Below are 21,358 nucleotides of genomic sequence, written 5' to 3' on the forward strand. Positions count from 1 at the left end.
CCACCTCTCTTTTCAGTGGAGATAGCAGTTTGCGATTCCGTAATCCTTCCCAGTTAAAGCCTTGGAACCACCTGTAAATGATAAGATATTGTTATTACTATATAGAGTATGTAATACTAGGGTACACGTCTATACATGCACATCCACACACTACAACTGCTCATACTCAAAATCATTTCAGAGTTTGAAAATCTATTTTTCAGTTTTATTATTGAGAACAAACACTATAATTATTTATTTATTTATTAACAGTTTCTTATACAGGTTGAGTATCCCCTATCCGAAATGCTCGGGACCGCGAGCATTTCGGATAGGGGAATTTTCCGGTTTTTGGAATATTTTTTTTGCAGCCATACTTACCTGTCCCCTGATGGTCCCTCGGCGTCCGCGCAGTCCCGGGCGTCCACAGCAGGCCTCCGGCATCTTCTCCTGGTGTCCAGCGGTCCCAGGAATGCATTGCGCGAGTGTGCGCGCGCACTGGTGACGTCACCGGCGCGCGCACACACTCGCGCAATGCATTCCTGGGACCGCTGGAGACCCTGGAGAAGATGCCGGAGGCCTGCTGTGGACGCCCGGGGACTTGGTAAGTATGAAAAGAGGGTTAGGGGTTAAAAAAAAAATAAAAAAAAATTTGAATGATTCCAAAAACCCCGGTTTTTGGAATAATTCGGATAAGGGATGTCCGGATACCGGATACTCAACCTGTATAGCGCACACATATTCTGACCCAGTGGAGCTTACAATCTATATTCCCTACCACATGTACACACACACACAGACATTCTAGGGTAAATTTATGTTTGAAGCCAATTGACCTACCAGTATATTTTTGGAACGTGGGAGAAAACTGAAGTACCCGGAGTAAACCCACGCAAACACGGGGAGAATATACAAACTCCGCACAGTTAGAGCCATGGTGGAAATCGAACCCATGACCTCAGCGCTGTGGGGCAGTAATGCCCCACAATACTTACACCGTCCGTGACTAAAATCATCATGGGCTTATTAATATTCAGTGGACCACATGTGCAGAGCCCTCCACCATTCATGTAGTCTCCTTCTCCCCCACATACTAGTTTTCTCAGTGAAACGGAAATGCATAGAAGCAGTGGCGTAACTACAGAGGGTGCAGGAGATGCAGCTATGGGGCCCTAAGGCCCAGCAGGCTATCACCTGCACCCTTTTGTTCCCCCCCTTTTTTTATATACTGTATACGGGCAGTAGATGCGCTGCTTTCAGCATTACAGACCTGGGGCACAGAAGCGCGGCAAGTCGCTGAGCTGCTAGCAGGATCCCCTGCACACAGCAGAGCTGGTGCACAGTAGATCGGCACACAGAAAAGCCAAAGCTGCATGTGTCTGTCAGTGCTTCTGGAAGGAGATGTTGCTCAAGGAAGAGCCAGGGCTGCATGTGCCTCTGACAGGAAGTTCTGTGAACGGGAGAGCTGGAGGCAACACACACAGTTGAGCAATGCACGGGAGAGCCCGTGCCTCTAGCTGGGGACTCTGCGCATGGGAAAGACGGGGCTGGCGATGTTCAAAAGAAGTGCTGCTGGCTGGTGAGCTCCGCTGATGGCTGGTGAGTGGGGAGCATCGGATAAATATGCCTGTCACAACCCTTTCAAGCCCATCATCTCCATCCTCTCCACATTCCCACGACCTCGCCTCCCCTCTACTCACTCTCCCCCCCCAACCTGTTCCCCACCTCCTCTAACTCCCCTGTTCTTTCCACCACTCCCTCCCTCTCTCTCCTGCTCTCTCTTTCCTACCTCTTCTTTCTCTCTTGTTCTCTTTCCTCCACCCTTTTTCTCTCCCCTGCTCTTATCTTTCACTCCCCAAACCCCTCTCTTTACTTTCTTTCTTACTCCCCTGACCCTCTTTTTCTCCCATTTTCTAAATCCCCCTCCATCTCCCCTCTATCCTTATCTCTCTCTCTGCCCTAGTCTTTCCTTTTCTCCACCCTTACTCTTTCCAAACACTTCCCCTATCTCTCTCTTCCCTTCCTCTTCTTAACACCCTCTCAATTCATCTCTCCTTCTTCCTCTCCATTACATAATGAGGAGAGTCAGGGAGTCTCTCCTCATTTCTCTCCCTTACACCCTCACTCTGTCCCTGACACCCTCTCTTGTGACAATGGTGGGGCCTCTTCCAAAATTTTGCTATGGGGCTCTCAGAGTTTTAGTTACGCCCCTGCATAGAAGAGAACATTGGGTTTGGACAGTGGTGTATCCAATACTTACACTCTGGAGTCTCTGGAGTTTGGACAGTGGTGTATCCAATACTTACACTCTGGAGTCTGGTACCATGTTATCACTGGAAAGATGATAGATGAAGCCACAGCACACTTAGGGGGGTATCCTATTACCATTGTTAGAACATCGGGAGCAAAAAAGGCTGTTTTTCTCTTTTTTCACAATGTTTTATCGTTTTATCCTATTGGATCTCCCAATAAAAGATCCGTTTTCGCCCAAAAACAGGTTCAGTGAAACAGGCAACACAAATCCCAGATGAGCCGTAGAACATGCCAGATTATCGGGGGTAATTAGATATCAAGCAATCAGTGATTGTGTCTATAGGATATTATTCATTATTTTATTAGTTTCTTATATAGAGCACACATATTCTGCAGCGCTGTACATAGAATTATTGAGTACTCACATCAGTCCCTGCCCCAGTGGAGTTTACAATCTATATTCCCTGCCACATGCACATTCGTTCTAGGGTTAATTTTGTTGGGAGCCAAATAACCTGCCAGTATATTTTTGTATTGTGGGAGGAAATCAGAGTACCCAGAGGAAACCCACACAAGCATGGGGAGAATATACAAACTCTGCACAGTTAGGGCCATTGTGGGAATCTAACCCATGACCTCAGTTCTGAGGCAGTAATGCTAACCATTACACTGATTCCCCATTGGCCTTAGGGGGAGATGTACTATACTTACCTACTTTTAAGGTCTTAATGCCTGGAGAGGAGATGCTTCTGGCGTCTTTATGGGATGCTGTTATTCGTGGGAAGGGGTTAAGTGATGCAGTTTTGTGTCATTTAGCCCCTCCACACAGCACTACAATTCCTTGACTCATCTCTAACATCCTGCCCACTTCACTAGAAAGTGAACTGAATGTGGGGGATCGGACCACTTTTCCATGGGTGCAAGGGACTAATTTATTTATTTACAGTTTCTTATATAGCGCATCATATTCCGTTGCGCTTCACAATTATAGACAGTGATAGAACAAACTGGGTGAAAACAGACAGACATAAAGGTAGCTGCAAGCTCACAAACTATTGGGAACATCTATAGGGACTCATGGCTGCGTTCAGAAATTGTGGGGCCTGGGACTGATGGGGTGGAGCTGTGGGTAATGTGAGTGGAGCTACAGTCGAGGTGACACATCAATCATCATATACATATTAAACTCTAGCCCTGCCACAGCTATATCAGTATACTGTACCATACCCTCCAACATGACCCATCCCATTAGGTACAAAATGCTCTGTTCCTGGACTTCCCTGCCAGTGGCAGTTACAGATGTGAGCCTACAGCACAGTCCAATATTCAAAGAGGGGGGGTCACATCAACTCTCAGTGATGTTTGGGATGGCAGCTGGTGTGGCTCCCCTTTTTGAATATTGGACTGTGCTGCAGGCTCACATCTGTAACTGCCACTGGCAGGGAAGTCCAGGAACAGAGCATTTTGTACCTAATGGAATGGGTCATGTTGGAGGGTATGCTGTACATAAATACCCTCATGGCAGTTCACCACACACAAACACACATATACAGTACCTCAACTATCTCACATGCACACTTACTAAAGCCAACTACAACTTACACATATATACCTACACCTGCACCGAGCCAACTCCCCCTCACACATAGATGTTTCTGTCACAGCCACCTCCCACCCACACACATATAGCCCATCCACCTATCTCTCACACACATATATGCTCTTGTCCCAGCCACCTTTCTTCCACACACATACTGTATAGCCCAACCACCTCCTTCCCACACACCCACACACACACACGCTCCTGACCCAGCCACCTCCCTCTCACACATATAGATAGTACCTTGCCCTGCCTCAGCCACCTCAGAATGATACATAAATACCCACACAACAGCTCCACCACACACACACACACACATACCATAACCTCCCTCTCACACACAAATACTCAACCCTGCCCCAGCCATTTCCCTTTCATAGATATATACACCAGCCACTTCCCTCTCACTCAAATGCTCCTTTACCAGTCACATACAGTACATCTCACATAGATACGCTAACCCTACCACAACCACCTCAGAATGATACATAAACACTTTCATGGGAGCTCCACCTCACACACGCACACAATGACCATTTGGTTGAGGATATTTCTATAATGATATCCTTGTTTGCAGCTGCAGAGGCAGGCCCCTTCTCTGTCCACACTGTGCTTTAGTCCAAACAGTCCCTGGGAAAACTTTCTAAAAAAATGCAAGTATCTTGCAACTTAAGGGGGAGTAGGCAAGTATGAGATGTACTAAGCCTTGGTGATTGAGAAAGCCAAGGGAGATAAAATATCAGCCAATTTGCTGCTAACTGTGTTTGACAGCAGATTATTGGTTAGTATTTATCCAGTTATCACTCTCCAAGGCTTAGAACATATACACATAAATATTGGAAGGAACACCGCTTGTGTTGTGAATTCCGAAAATGTGTTGCATGGTCTTGTGCACTACACATCCTGTTTCAATTACACCCATGACCATAATGGTAAAAGGCTGGATATCAAACATACAAAGGGGTCACAACAAGGCCCTGCTCACAATCTTGCAATATAGTAAATTAGTGTGTGGCCTAATCATGAATAACAGTATTTTTTACTGATTTTGTATAATTATGATGTACTGAATTAAAAAATGACATTGGTTTTGGTCAATCAGGTCAACTTTTTGAGTTATTGAGTTTTCGTTAACATGTATGTGTATTTTCGCATTATTGGTGTATTATGACAGGTGTAGCAGAGACCTGAGCAAATAGAAATTTATTATGATGATTTATTAAGATGCTGAACTTTTTGTTGGGACAACAGTCGAGGTTCACCAAGTAGCCATGCTTTCTGTGCATGTAGAACAGTAGGAATGAATCTCAATATTAAAAAAAGAAGGACTGGTCTGTACGGGAGGAATTGGTGCCTGGACGATCTATGAATGTCATCAACAACCCTCTGGTGAACAGAGACAGGATACTCTTCCCACCACTGCACAGCAAGCTTGGCTTGATAAAACAATTCACCAAAGCTCTGGACAGGGATGGTGGATACTTCACTTGCTTGTGCCAAGCTTTTCCAGGATTGACAATAGAGAAGTTGAAAGCTGGTATCTTCGATGGTCCTCAAATCCATCAGCTCATCCGAGATCCAAAGTTCGAAAACGCTATGAAAAAAGTGGAACTGGAAGCATGCAAGGCTTTTGTTCTGGTGGTGAAGAACTGTCTGGGCAAAAAAAAGGTGACGAGCTACGTAGAACTTGTTACCACTATGCTGACTGCTTTCAGAAACCTTGAATGCAATTTGAGAATAAAAATACATTACTTATTCTCATATATAGATTGGTTTCCTGAGAATCTGGGATCAATGAGCGACAAACAGGGTTAGAGATTCCATCAGGAGATTAAAGAGATGGAGACCAGGTATCAGGGATGCTGGGATGCAGTCAGATTACTGTTGGACTTTGATGAGAGATATCCCTGCTGCTGAGCATTCTAGGCGTTCAAGGAAACGTAAAATTAAGCCCTGAATTTTGATAGGTGGTGGCTTAACATGCATTTGACATGTGCTTAGTAACTAATTACCAATCTCTGCTATACAATGTACACTGTTTTTTAAAAATGTAATTATATATTGTGTTTTGTTAGAAAAAGATATTTTCCTCTGAAAAACCGAATTTGGACTTGAAATATTAACAAAATCCACAGGTCATGTCAAAAAAATTTAATACATTTAGTTCAAAGATCGCAGATTTTTTAAACCGACTTGGCACAAAAACCTGACCTGATGAAGAAAAACGGATGTCATTTCGGATTCAGGGGTGCAAAAATGTTCTGAATCTGGTCCAAAACCTTAAACAATTTTGAAAAATTATTTTTTTGTAACCCAGTGTAATGGTTCAGCTCCCAAAATGTCTGACTACATTGTGTGCTCTTTAAATAGTGCTGTAAGATTGTGTCTTTGTGTGAATTTAACAAATGAATTCCTTGCTACCCGACAGGAGACAGGAATACTGTACATCCAATTATTTGGCTGGTAGAACTGTGAAAACTGCATAGATTATTAAGGTTTGTGAATCGAGAAAACTTTATTAAAGTGGATTCCTTACAAAACTCATTTACTTGATTTATGTCAGGTAAGACCACAGTGGCAGCATCTGCAGGTTCAATGCATCTTTGTTACTGGGACCAATTATAGCACATTTCATTACCTGTCTAACACTTCACACAAGAAACTGTTCTAGTTAAAGAGAAGACTGTTATTATTACCAGGGAGGATTTTCTATCAGTTTGTATTTATTACAATATATACTTTTCTTTCTGTTCATTATGAGCTTTAGAAGTATAGCAATGCAAACAAAGCCTGTTTATGATTAATGTGTTGCTTTAATTTACATATAATCTGTGTTTCGTGAAGCAAATCTGCAACTCCTTATAATTATTTTTTCCCCCCAAAGCTTTACTCACTTGTACTAAATCAACTGAGGTAGTCCCTATGCCAAGGATGGCTGTGCTGTACTTTGGGAAAGACAGTATGTGCGCTTCCCACCACCTGCCTGCTCTCTTCTCACATCATCTATGAACTTAGAGAATTATAAGTGTGAGTAGACTGAAGAGAAGTTGTTTAAGGAAGCTCACTGGGTGAACCAAGGTCACACTGAACATATTTTTTAAAAGTGTGATCATAATGCAGAACAATATCTAACAATATATCACAAATCCATAAATCGTTACCCAATAAGAAGAGTGTATACCCAAACATTGTTGGCAATGGAAGGTCTTGACCCCTTCTACTTAATGACTTTCCACTTGCAACCTTACCTAGTAGCCTTTACATATGACCAATATAATTTGTGTGTGCTCTCTCCCAGGCGAGGTGAGACAGAGGCATGTTTTTTTTTTTGTTTACATATTCGTAGTGCAATACAGTAGGTGCAGGATTCCATCCCTAAGATAGTAGATCCCTGTGCTACCCATCCTGCACCCAATGTTTTCCATTGCAGTATTGCCATTGGTCTGGCTGATGCTTGTTGAAAATGATTCAGTATAGTAAAAAAAGTTAGTTAATATACCACAATTGCATTGGTGCAGCATTGCAGGTTCTGCTCCATACTGCAGCTCAATGCCTCCACCTACCTGCTTTGATCTGTCCAGAGTTGGACTGGCTATCTGACTCTTCTGTCAAATGCTGGAAGGGCCATTCGCTCAGTCCAGCCACACAGAGAGCAGTGGAGCCTTCTGGCTCTACGTTTGGCTGAATACCCTTCTTCTGTCTCACATGTGGCTGGTATACAGATAGGGCTATCCCCACCTTGTCTTGCATGCACACAGTGATGTGCCATGGGCTTCTCCATGACCCCTGTCCATCTGTGCAACATCATCAAGTCATGCCGGCTAGGCATAGGAACAAAGTATGTCACCTACAACTATCGCTAATAAAGTTTGTCCAGTAGCAGAACACAATGCATAGGATGCACTCACTAGCATCCCGGAAACACCTGTGTTCCAACTTTTTAGGGCTGTTGCCCTCCCCCAGTCTCCCGTACTTACTCCAATGCACTGCAGAGTGGGAGATTGTGGATTACATTTGGAAACCCCCCTCTAAAAATCCTGTGTTTGCCACTGCACTGGTAATCCTTACACACAGGCATACTGATTTCTTAAAATGATCCTACAAATATGACACTTTCTGACTCGGTCATTTTTAGTAGGAAATAAATATTAAGGTAAAACTCTAGAGAGAGCATAATTACTGGGAATATCCTACATACAGAAAGGACCTCAGTCCATTGGTTGGTGTAAATAATTGCAGACAACGTAAACATGTACTTACTTATGTTTCCTTACATCACTGATGCCATTTTTACGATTTCCAAGTCTTTCTGCTGGATTAATCCTAATAATATGAGAAAACAAACATTAGACAGTGCAAAATAATAATAACAGAGGCTCTGTCTTAACATACATGTTATTTACATTACCTATACTGCCTTAAAATGATGCATTTGTGCACAGTCTTTGCATTACTATGTATAAAATGGCAGGTACAATTTCCATCTAGTAATGCATGATCTGGAGGTAGAAGGATTAATAGACACAATGCTAGCTGAGCATTCATAGCCATGTGTCCTATGGCTGTTACTGAGGAAACCCATTATATCAGTGGTTCCCAAACGGCACCCCTGATTATCAAAAATGTATTCACGGCACCCCTAGGCCAAAAGTTTCTCCATGTGTGTGTGTGTGTATATATATATATATATATATATATATATATATATATATATATATATATATATATATATATATATATATATATATATATATATATATATATATATGACTGGTCTCACTTTGGTGATGTATTGAATAAAATTATATTGCTGGTACTTTTGGAGTGTGCACACTTGGTTGATTTACCTGCATCAGCCTTCTGGAACTATATATATATATATATAGTGGGAAAGTCAGTATCCTGACTTCTGAGCTGTGTGGACGTCAAATGCTGTGGTGTCTTGAGAAGGGCCCTCTAGTGGCCGAAACGTAGACCTACATGTAACCTAACTGGTAAAGGATTACCAATAAAGAAATTGTCATTACGTGAATCCTGGTGAGTGCCCTTATTGGGATCTTTCCCACTATATATTATTGGGACACATTGTGTTGCTTTAGAGGAGCACCCCCTCAAATTTCAAAAGCTGGCCGTGAGTGCAGAATCTACAAAGATTATATATATATATATATATATATATATATATATATATATATATACAGGTACTCTGAAAATAGCCTTTAGCAATAGAAATTCTCCAACAATAACATGTACCAGCATAGATGCTCTGACTGACCGCAACTTATGATAACCTTTGTCTGAAGAAATATTCTGAAATGTCAGGAATGATCAGCAGAAATTGTACTTTGGCTGCTACACAACTACGGAGCTGTGGGAAAAACCTGTTTCTGCACCTGAATATGAATGCTTGATACCATATTTGCACCAAATGTGCACTGGGATGCCAACATGTGTACACAATAGGACACTGCCATGTAGAAGTTCCTTTGCTGTTTAATCTATAGCTGTACCCTCTGTACATGATTTGCTATATGTATAGATTGTGGTTGCCGATATCTGCGTGTTGCTATCTGTCTTAAACTCTCACTGTATAATTATATAGGCATCTAGGCCATAGGCGTGCGCAGCACATTTTATTAGGGGTGCACTGTCAAAGCGGTGTACCTAGCAACACCTATTGGGCATGTCTAACACCGCCATTGGGTCTGTCTAACACCGCCAATCAGGCGTGCACTCACTACAATATAAAACGTCTCCCAGCCACACCATTATATCCTGCCTATTTCAGTTTTAATCTACTAATTACTCTATGTAACAGTACATGCAAATAAAGTCAAAATCATATCTGGATGACACAGCTATGTAGTGATATGACAATGGTGTAATACAATTAATAATGCAAAACACACATAATTGATTGATGGGCGCTTATATTAATGGAATACAGGTCTAAAAAGCAAAAGTCTTGTGACTTGTCTGTCCCTACCAATATTTTGGTTTATAAATTGTGTTCACTCTTCTATTCCCATATTATAACCTATATATAATTCTGCATCCCAAATTACCTTTAGAAATATGTATATATATTATATAAATGCAGATTGAAGGGACACCAGTACCATGGAGGGGAGTAGATTTTCTGTAACATCCATTTTTTTACTAAACATCAATAAATCCTAATAAATTGTTCAGCATCTGTGCCATTTACATGTTATTAATAGACCCAACTCATGCAAAAAAAGTGTCCACGTCAAATTAGGAAGACCTGTTCATTTCTACAATTCTCATTAAATGATATGCACGGCACAAAACAAGGCATTCAACAGTCTGACAACATGACAATGAGTCAGACGCTCCTCTCTTCCTTCGGCAGGAGCAGAAATTCCCATGGAACTATGTTACTTAGCAGTTCCACACTGATTGCTCATTACACATGCTGCTATGACTCATGTTTAGAAGCTGTGTCATCTTTCTGAGGCTTATGCTTTGCTAAATGAAAACACATAGGTGTATGGTGAAGGCTACCAATTGCATCTTAAACTGAATGATCTGAGGATACAATGAACTCTAATATCTTCTTACGGTCAGAACCATTATACAGTATGAGTCATTTTATATATGTGGATTAATAATAATAATATCCATTGAAAAGTTATATAATAATATTCCCTCATAGCTGACTGTAACAATCAATCAATATCCACCTCTGTTCGTCTTAGCTAGGAGATGCATTGTGCATAAGGGACGTATCACAGTTATTGTTTGGAAAATGTTACCAAGAAACCATCTATTATTGAAACTGCACTTAGAACATCCATGATGCTATTCTCTAGGCAATAGTACTCAGTTGTTATTCTCCTACATTTTAAGAACAGTTAACCAGCACCTCTCCTGGTTCATTCACTGCACTGTCCGGCTTCAGTTCTAAGGGGCAGATTTATTAAGCTTGGAGAAGAGATAAACTGGAGATAAAGCGGAGAAAAGGTAAAAGGAGATAAAGCACCAGCCAATCAACTCCCAACTGTCTTTTTCAAACACAGCTGATTGGCTGGTGCTTTATCTCCTTTTACCTTTTCTCCGCTTTATCTCCAGTTCATCTCTTCTCCAAGCTTAATAAATCTGCCCCTAAATCTTTTACCCTGACTAGTTAATCAATGTATATCATTATCTCTTTATGGGTGTACTCCAAGGTTAAGTCTCCATCTAGGACAAGTCGGCCTAATGTATGGGGGCCTTAACAGTCCACATTGGTCAAACTGATGCTAACTATCAACTTGACTCCTATTACTGTATTTACTGTTCTTCTGTCCTCCCCTTCTCTGCATTTGCCCATTTCTTCTCCATCACACAGCAAAATGCAATCTGTTCTATGCTGCTCTACCAAGAAAATCTTCATTTAGCCTTTTCTCCTGCCTGGATTACTGTAAATGATCATTGTATAAGCATCCTCAGACCATGCCCTTGTCTGGAATCTGTTACTATTTTATTTCATAATCTTAACAATATAATTCAGGATGATTTATACCATTGTATCCACTTACAGAATTTAACTTTACTCCTCGCTCTTTCAAGTAGTTGTGATTATTTCTTGTTATACCACCTACTGTATGTTGTTGTTTAGGCTTTATTTTGCTATAAGTTTCTGGAACCCGTTACATACAATAAAGTTTGTTTTAATTGGTGTGCAGTTGGGTGCAAAAAAAACAAAACAGGGTGCTCACAGCCAGTGGCGTAAGTTCGCCCCAGTTGCCCGGAGGCAAGATAAATATTGGTGCCCCCCCATATAGCTCAATCAGTAAGGTGTCTGTCTCCAGTAAGACAGGTCATGGGTTCTAATACAGGAATACAGGTTTTGACACTTGCAAATATGATGTTATGAGGGGGAGTCAGCCACAGAAGCAAAATGGATGGCTTTCAATGAACTGATTCAAACTGGCAGGAGAGGAGAGGTGCCCCCTTGGGAGCAGGAGCCCGGCGGCAGATGACTCCATTGCCTCCCAGAGTTACGCCTCTGCTCACAGCAATGGATCACCAAGTCATGGTTGATGGATTTCAATCAGATCATCTAACAAATCTAGAGGTAAGCTAGAGGTTATTTTAATATAAGAGATGCAATAGCGGATTCATTGCTTGAAAATCTTGTGTGAGCACAATATCTAATATTGCTGAATGGAAACTGTGCATGCCCAGTAGTGCAGCAGGAGGGTTTAAACACAGTATGAGTTTCAACATACTGTACATACAACACAGTGAAGTAAATGCCTCTCCATACTATGTAATCCAGTGGTTCCCAAATGGTGTGCTAGGCTCCCTGGTGTGCCTCAGGACATGTACAGGGGTGCCTTGGGTTGGTGGACCAGAATCAATTCATATTAGTTATGTGCAATGTAACAGGCAAAAGCAGTGCTAGTGGCTGCCAATCATAGTATATGTGCACAAACAGAAGCAAATCCTGTCCCTCACCAGATAACTGTGACATAAACACAATGCAATTACTTTTATATTTTTTCCTGAATTTCTCAATAAGACCTAGGGGTGCCTTCAAAACATTTTGATGCTCTAGGGTGCCGTGATTCAAAAACGTTTGGGAACCCCTGATGTAATCATTAAGCAAAGTTGGTTATCATCTTTGGTTGCTGTCATAGACAAAGGCTGGTATTACACAGAAGTGATGTGTCTTGGGTATCATCAAGGCATTATTATTACCTTATCTCTGAAGATTTGGATTAGCAGTGTCTTAGGGGGTCTATTTACTACTACTTGCCAGCCGATCAGTATCAGTAGACACCGGTCCACCTTGACCCAAGTCGACCTAGACCCCTGTCGACCTTCCAGTATGTCGGCCCAACGGTTTCGACCTAATGACTATTATTATTTTATTGCTTTATATTTTTTCTGGTTTTTTTTGTGTGTGAAATGTAGAACTGGAATTCTGAATCTGGGCTTCTATTTCTAGCACTCTGGAAGCTAACTTACACATTCACTCCATGACACCTAACTGGCCTGACAAGTAGTAAGAGCACTCTAATGACTGATGGCCAGTACAGCCAGGTAGCCAGACATACTGTAACTCAGGTGACCTGTTGACTTGATAAATAGGCCCGAAAAAGATTTACTATTACCACAATCAGTAGCTATTGAAAATCTCTTATGTCTGCCCAATTTGATAACTAGGCCCCTAGATGTTTGAAGTTGTCTACTCCATATGTAGAAAGGGAACACAATTACACATAATTATATGAGCTAGTATATTTATTTCTGCCATGAGATGAAAGGCTTACTGTACAGTTCTTGTTTATGGAAAAAAATATAATATGAAAATACATCATAAACAAAAGAGTGCAGCGTTTAAGCGACTTCAAGAAGAAAAAAATAAATAAAAAAACTGCTCTTTGAGAAAGGAAATTCATTCATACAAGTACATCAGACTGTATAGGATCTTCATGGCTGTTTTGAAGATAAAACATAACTGAGCACTGGCTCATTCTTCTTCAAAAGAGCATATTACCAATGGGAAGAGACCGGCAAAGGTCCCTGGAGTAGTTGTATTGCTTAGAGGTTCCTGATAAAATGCACTCAAAGGAGAGAATAAAAGTAGTTTTAATTGACTAAAGTGTTTAAAAAACATTTATAAAAATGTAATGTTTAAAGAGAATTAACCAGACCAATAAAAAGGTTCCAGCTAAAGGTATAATAAGCAAAAATGTATAATGTAAAAGTCAGAAGAAAAAAACGTCAACATTTTTGCTCTGAGTTTACGGTGCTAATGCAGAGTGGACCACACACCTGATTGCATAGTGAAATTTGCACAAGGACCCAATACACTATGAGATTTGAGACCAATAACAATGTTGGGTGCGTGCCGTGGCCGCATGCTCCCTGCATCTGCACATTCGCAGAAATGCATCTGCGCATGCCTACGTGCCCACCATTGTCCCCGTGTGAACGAAGAGGATAGTGCGAATGGACCAGAATAAGGTCCTATGTCACTATGTCAGGTACTTATGTATTTTCACGGCGCCCGATATATCGGATGCGATATCGGCCAATATATATCGGATGCCTGTTCATAGCCCCACTATCCACTACGCATGGAGTTGATTTTATATAGTGTGGCGAGCGCAGCGATTCACCGAGCCCGAAGCGTGGCGCGCGGACGCGGATTACTGCGCTCGCCACACTAGAATACAAGTGGAAACAGACTAAACCCAGAATATACTGGAACTGGTACAGGAACCATATTCAGAATACAACTGGGACCAGACAGGTACCAAAGTAGTAATACCTTATTACCAGAATGGATATGGAAGTTGGAGTGCGCTGGGACATGTTACCGGATTGGAAGTTAGCAGAGAACAATACAAATTTAAAATCATTATGAACAGGTCAAAAATCGGTTCGGATCGCATTGATATATCGGCCGATATCGCATCCGATATATCGGCCGATAACGCATCCGATATATCGGGCGCCGTGAAAATACACAAGTACCCTATGTCCTTATTACACCTAGTTTAGAGCAGGTGCACGTACATATTATAGTAGTTGACAAGCTGTAAGACCTGCTGCCCGCACAGAGGGAAAGCACTGCATAAGTCTTCTATTTATAAATGCACGTTTCTTTTGAGTATTGCCCAATTTACTGCATCCGCCCCCAGATGTGCGACTTTTATATGCTTGAATCGCTGTAACGTCTGTAAGTTATACACATATACTCAATTTTGGAGCATATTAGCGTTTTGAAAGAGAAAAGCCTGTTTCCCCCTGTCCCCACTGTGTGTGTCAGCCACTGGAATGTGCATATACAACCACTCTATTGGGTTTATTCAGAGTTGATCGATGTGCAAATCTTTTTAATTATGGAATGACTACAAATCATAGCGCACATGTGGGCTGCCAAACAGCGACAAAAAACAGCAATGAATCTATTATAATGAACATAAAAAGCAGATTTGAAAACCTTTTGTCACTTCAGAAGACATTGCATTTTTCACTTTCTTTCATGCCCCTAAATTCTTTCCTTATATGATAAACTCACTGGAACTGTCAGCGTGGAGAATTTCCATATCCCCTGGCTGAGTTTGTCTTTACCACCTCCTCAAAGCAAAGACACAGTAAAGCAACCATTGAGCTTCAGTGAGGCCGCATCTTGTATTTCCCCTGGGTGTAACACTCCCTCCAGCCTCAGTACACACATCATCATCTAATGATCATTACCTGCACAGCCTACGGATCAGGTCCTCAGAGCGCCGTCCAATGCGATGCGGGAAGTCAACCTTCTCAATTCCTTTCAACACCATGTTATAAATTTTGATGGGATCTGTTCCAGAGAATGGAGGACTAACAAAACAGACATACTTGTAATATTTGCAGTTCTATCAGATTTATTTTGTTGCACAAACAATATCAAATTCATATCTGATTTTTTAATAGGAGACGTATCATGTCTTGGAAAGAGGTAATGCGGCGAAGTTGCCCAAAGCAACCCATTACCTCCTAACTCTTAGTTTAGAGGCTATGCAAAAAAAGGGCAGAATCTGATTGGATGCTTTGGGTAAAGGTGCCTATACAATTATCCTATGTGGGACGATTTTGACCTATCCAAACGGATCAGGATGAGAAATCTTGCCAAATCATATGTGATTGACACCCCCTCTGACCCGATGTGCGGTCCTGTGCACATTGGATCGGAGTCGGGAGGTTGGAACGGGCTGCACATAAAATCAAGTCGTAATCATCAGTGGCACATCGCGGATGCTTTTTAGCACCCTCGATGTGTTGGTTCCGACCTGTAGGTGTGTGCCAGCAGTAAAGCACTGCTGGCACACACCTATGTGCAGCGGCAGGGTCGGGGCAGCGGGGTCCGGGTATTGCGGCAGATGCTGGGCAGCGGGGTGGGAAGCTGCAGCTTAATTTTGAAAAATTTGAAAAGACTGTCCGGCCGCTGATTGGCTGAGGGGATTCTCAACCAATCAGATGGGAAGCCGCTGATAGCTCAGATAATTCTCTCAGCAAGTAACCGGCCGGACAGTATTTTCAAAATATTTATTTTAAATTCAGCAGATGCTTCTTGCACTGCTACCCAACACCTGCCGCTACGTGCTCAACGCCGCTGCCTGGTTCCTGCCAATCACGGATGCCCGGAAACCGCTGCCCACCCCCGCCAGCTCCCGGGAGTTATTTTTTTACATGCTATAAATTGCGTGTGATTTATTGCATGTAAAAATAACACTTCAAGGGCCAGATCGTATGTGAGCCTCCCGGGGTGCTGCCGGGGGAGCTCATGGGCTAACTCCTTAGGACAAGTCGGACTAGTGTATGGGGGCCTTTACTTCCCTACTTTATCTCTCCCCACCACTTGATACATCTCCACCTAATAGCTAATTCTATCTCCCTAACTATGAGCATTTGAATATGGGAAGTGTCCCTAGTAAATGACAAGCAATGTCTTCTAGTCTGTTGCACTGCATGTAGCTGATGTCTGAGACGAGTTCCAGATGCTTTGCAGATGGAATGGAAGGAAACTGTGTTTACAGTAGTAGAAGGATCAGAGATTCAAATGTCCAAATAAGAATTCTTCTTCCAGACAAATGGCGTAATGCCATCAATGAGAGCATGGAGCTATTTCTTCCAACCTTTCATAGTAAGTACAGCATGTGTGAGCTTCACACCCGAGTGGATTCTGCACAGCTTACTATACAACTATCACCACATTTGTGTCATTTTCTTGTAGAAACTATTTTATTTACGTAGCTAATCCATCCCATATTAATACAGCTGTTCCTTTTTTTGCCCTGGAACAAAATGAAGACATAGTTGCATAGTTGTTGAATTTTCAGCAACTGTATAATGTACAAACTTTAAATATCTTAAAATATTAAGAGAGAGCCTTCACCTCATAGCTAATATAAACTAAGGAAGTTGTTCTCTTATATGCGCTGTAACACCTGCAGAATAAAAGGCATTTTGTGCAATAATAATATTCAACATTTTCAACATTGAACCCCCCGGAACTGTTAAACCTGCACTGCAAACTGTACTCCTATGAAACTAGCCAATGGGAGTCCGGGGGCAGGCTTACCAGTGTATAATGATTTCTGCTGATTCCCATTGGATTGATCCGGACCATATAATATCCCCCCCCCCCCTAAAGCATTTTGAGTGTCTGGAAGCCTGGCCTCTTTATGAGTATAGTTCCATCTTATTTGAATACAATATATTATAATGAGAGATTAGAACAGACACTTCAGCACTATTAACCCCTTCCCGACATTTGACGTACATTTACGTCATGGTCGGGATGTACTTCCCGACACATGGCATAAATGTACGTCATGACTTGTAACTGTCACCGCGTCTAGAGACGCGGTGACAGAGGGACGATGTCTGCTGTCCCTGACAGCAGACATCTTCCCTCATTGCCCAGGGGGGGCAGCGATGCCCCCCGCCATGGGCGATCGCTGCGATTGGCTGTTCAAACGTGAACAGCCAAAAGCAGCGTTTACTGTGTTATGTGTAAAATTTAGACTCTGCTGCCCCCTAGCGTCCCAAAAAAATAAAAGAAAGTTGAAATAATGATGTAATAATAAAGTTTAGATATGGTCTTTGTTAGTTATTAACTATTTTGAGTGGTATGATTATTTGTCTCACAAGCAGAAAATGTAACATTTTGCAAATTGCAAAATGTTCATTTTTTTTACGACATTTTGGTATTTTTCACAAAAAAAAAAACTGTATCGACCAAAATTTATCACTAACTTAAAGTACAATGTGTCAAGGGAAAACAATCTCAAAATCACTGGGATAAGTAAAAGCAAAAAAAAGTTATCCCCACTTAAGTGATACCTGTCAGATTTGAAAAAAAGGCCTCGGTCAGGAAGGCAAAAACATGCTGCGTCGGTAAGGGGTTAAAAGGTCCTAGACATCTGCTATTATTGCATAATCACATCTTTATAGAGTTGCCTTGGGTAAGCTATTTACTATTGTACCCAAAGCTCAATTGCCAATTGTGATAGCAGATGGCACCAAAGTGGGTGAATGGGGCATCCTGGTTTATGCAACATGATGGGGGTTGTATCATATTTTGTACAACTGATTAGTGAACTAAACAATAGGATGAGTAAGTATGATCTAGCAGAATAAGAACAAGGGAAAATTTTGTTTTAACCATACATGAGAACTTCTAATGCAGGGTTATGTAGCTTGTGTCATTCTTGTTTTACTAACCGTTATTTGTCAACACTAGTAGTAGTATAGAAATGCATGCATCAGCCATCTAGTCTTGAAACACAGGGCCCTGATTCATTTCAGAACATGAAATACTGTAACAACTCATATCCTCACCTTCCTGTCAATAGTTCATAGATGAGTATTCCAAGAGACCAGTAATCTGCCCCAAAGTCATGTCCTCGGTTCATGATGATCTCTGGGGCCACATACTCTGGCGTTCCGCAGAATGTCCACGTCTTCTTTCCCGGCCCAATCTTTTTTGCAAACCCAAAGTCAACCTACAGCAAAGGACAAAACACAAAGATGCTCTATAGAATACACATTGTAACACTAAAGCATGTTCAAGTGCTTGCCACATTCTCTTATACAGACAGCAGAACAAAACTGGAGTTATTATTATTATTATTATTATTATTATTATTATTATTATTATTATTATTATTATTATTATTATTATTATTATTATTATTATTATTATTATTATTATTATTATTATTATTATTATTATTATTATTATTATTATTATTATTATTATTATTATTATTATTATTATTATTATTATTATACATAACATTACTATACAATGCAGAGTAAAGCATTTAAAATGTGTGTGCATGGAAATACCCCAAAAGGACAAAGCTCAACCCAAACTCAACAATCTAGTCAGGCATTTACACAGTAACTATATTACATTCCTTCCACACTTCAAGTAACACATGTTGGTGTATAATTATGAAGGGAATTTAAAAGTGGACAACTAAAATAAAACATTTTAGAACCCACCATCTTAATGTATCCCTCAGAATCCAGAAGAAGGTTCTCTGGTTTGAGGTCTCGGTAGACAATTCCCCGATTGTGCAAGTAGTCAAAGGCTTCCAGAACACATCCAATGCAGAACCTGGCAGTCCCTTCCTCAAAAGAGCCCCTGAGAGATAGCAAAAATGAAATCAAGGAAATGCACCTATCTTGTTGATGTATAAATACTTTGAGTAAAAGCCATTCATACGTATGATATGGAAAATGCACGGGGCATATATTATCTGTTTGAATTTAGTACTAACATTTATCAGGTTGTCATAAATACATATATGTATATTAGAAAACTGTAGGAAGAAACCCATGCAAGCTAATACAGCTTTAACATCGCATTTGCTATATAAACCCGGGATCTCGATCCTCGGTTCTGACCTGGGACCGGCACTTTCACATGAAACCCCAGTCGCCCATTATTCACAGGGGAACACAGGTTTAACCATTCTTATACTAGGACGAATTGGTCAACCCAGGATATAAGGATTGATGCATTCACACCGCAGCTAGTCATGTCGACTCTGCAATAACCTGTGTTTGAGGTGCAATGTGAAAGGGGTGTAAGGGACTACATACAGTACCCATGATACAGTGCCTTGGTTGGAATTGAATCCATAATACCATGTTTTTGAGACAACAACGCTGACGCATAGGTTAATAAAGCAAAAATTTAAAAACATTATACTATACGCCAAGTTTAGACACATCAGAATGATGTACAACATGTTCAGGTGCTTTAGGCATTAAATGTGGGAAATTATATTTACGCAACAAATATGATTCTTTTCCCAGTACACCATGGAAAGCTCTAACGACCATGGTGTTCTAATGCGAATAATCATCTGCAGAGTAAGTGACACACTGTAGGTATATTTGTGCCTGTTTGCATCGTTACCTTAGTATTACATATTGGAGGTCATTCTGGCTGACATGTAAAGCTGCGAAATTCGTCACTTTGCGTGCCCTTTAAACGCCGCCCACACAAATTCCCCCCGCACGAACCGAGAGGTGAGTATGAGTAAATGGGTGCAAGGTGTTGCGGTGTGTGGGCCCCCATTAACCCAGGGGCCCATGTGCACCGCACACCTTGCACCTGTTATACAGCCTAATTTAGCATGGATCACTAATTGGAGAATTCACAATCCATTCTATCAAACAATAGCGCGTGTGCAGCATTTTCTTTGCACATGCGCGACCGCAAGTAGCAAATAAACATCTGTACACATAGCAGCCTTTAGAGGCAGAAATATGGCATTTTCTTGGCCCTATAGTTACTCAGATGGAAAAAACTGTTTTATGGTTTAGTTTTCATAAATGGATCTGTGAATGCATTGCTAGTTGCGATACATTCACAAATCTGCAAGTAGTCCTTATTCTTTCTGTCTGGGCTGTGACTTTTTGATCGTAGGCAACTGCTTTTTCTCTAACTAGCAATCCATGCTGAATTAGGCCCCTCCGGTGCCATTGCAACACCTGTGGACAAGCTATGCTTCCACCCAGCCTCCTCGCAGCTACGACTTCCGCACGCAGGACAACACTTGCTTCGTGAACACCGTGCCGGCCATTTTGCTTCCTCAACCAACGAGACATCAGCCAGCCCACTGCCCAGCCCAGGCAGCAGCAGCCATGACCTTAGGGTAGTGAACGAGCATATGGGCAAGCTCTTGCACTACCTTTGGTCTCAACACTACCGCAAGTTGAAGGTAAAAGCCTGGGCTGGCCTTTTATGGGTGGGCAGGTGTGTGTGTGTGTGTGTGTGTGTGGGGGGGGGGGGACGGGGGGGTGGCTAGCTCTGGCCCAGTCCATTGGGTTTGCTATGTTATTACTAAGGCACAGGAACCCTGTCAGACTGCACATCCCAGCATGGACCTTTCCCATTTTTGGCTGTGATATATAGCTCCACAACAGATTGGGGGGGCCAAAGGTTATATTATCTATGGGTACACTTGCAAAAAAGTTATATATATATATATATTTATATATATATATTAACCCAGGGGTGTCCCCCATAATCAGGGCTTGATTGTAACGATGTATGCATGAAGATTTTGGCAACAGACAGGCGCCACTATAGATGCGGTTTGATTCCTCACAGTAGAGAGCCATGTTAAAAGCCCATACTGTAGGTTTCTATTTGGCAACACCAATCTAAAGATGGTGTTGCCAACCACATCCAAGCCCTGGAATGTATCATATTCTCTGCTTGGTGCATATGTGGCCAAACCTCCAAAAACAGCATTTTCAGAGGCTTGGCTGCTTGCTGCATCTGGCCCTGAGCTCTGCATGGCATAGAACCGGCATGGTCACAAATTTAAGATTCTTCAATTTTTTATTTTCTAATATAACATACAGATGGAGCGCCTCTCAGCCTGCGCTGGGAATCCCAATATTCCCTTAGCTGGCAATCATGGTGGAGAGGCACTCCATCGCACGCGCGATCAGAACAGGGCATGCGAGCGTCCTCTACACGCATGCTCCCTTTTGACT

The 21,358-nt window shown here is 41.6% G+C and overlaps 1 protein-coding gene across 3 annotated transcripts in view; it reads right to left on the reverse strand.

The window, feature by feature from the left end:
- LOC146008833 (cGMP-dependent protein kinase 2-like) overlaps positions 1–21,358 on the reverse strand; it is a 165,818-nt gene that overhangs the window by 8,436 nt on the left and 136,024 nt on the right. For all 3 annotated transcript variants that reach the window (XM_083148590.1, XM_083148591.1, XM_083148592.1), the window contains 5 exons: positions 18,845–18,986; positions 18,176–18,339; positions 15,050–15,172; positions 8,093–8,155; positions 5–71 (listed from right to left, as the gene is read on the reverse strand). In XM_083148590.1, coding sequence (XP_083004716.1) covers positions 5–71; positions 8,093–8,155; positions 15,050–15,172; positions 18,176–18,339; positions 18,845–18,986 — 559 coding nt within the window. The remainder of the gene's footprint in view (positions 1–4; positions 72–8,092; positions 8,156–15,049; positions 15,173–18,175; positions 18,340–18,844; positions 18,987–21,358) is intronic.

Source organism: Crinia signifera, chromosome 6, assembly GCF_055691185.1.
Source record: "Crinia signifera chromosome 6, ASM5569118v1, whole genome shotgun sequence".
Lineage (NCBI taxonomy): Eukaryota > Metazoa > Chordata > Amphibia > Anura > Myobatrachidae > Crinia > Crinia signifera.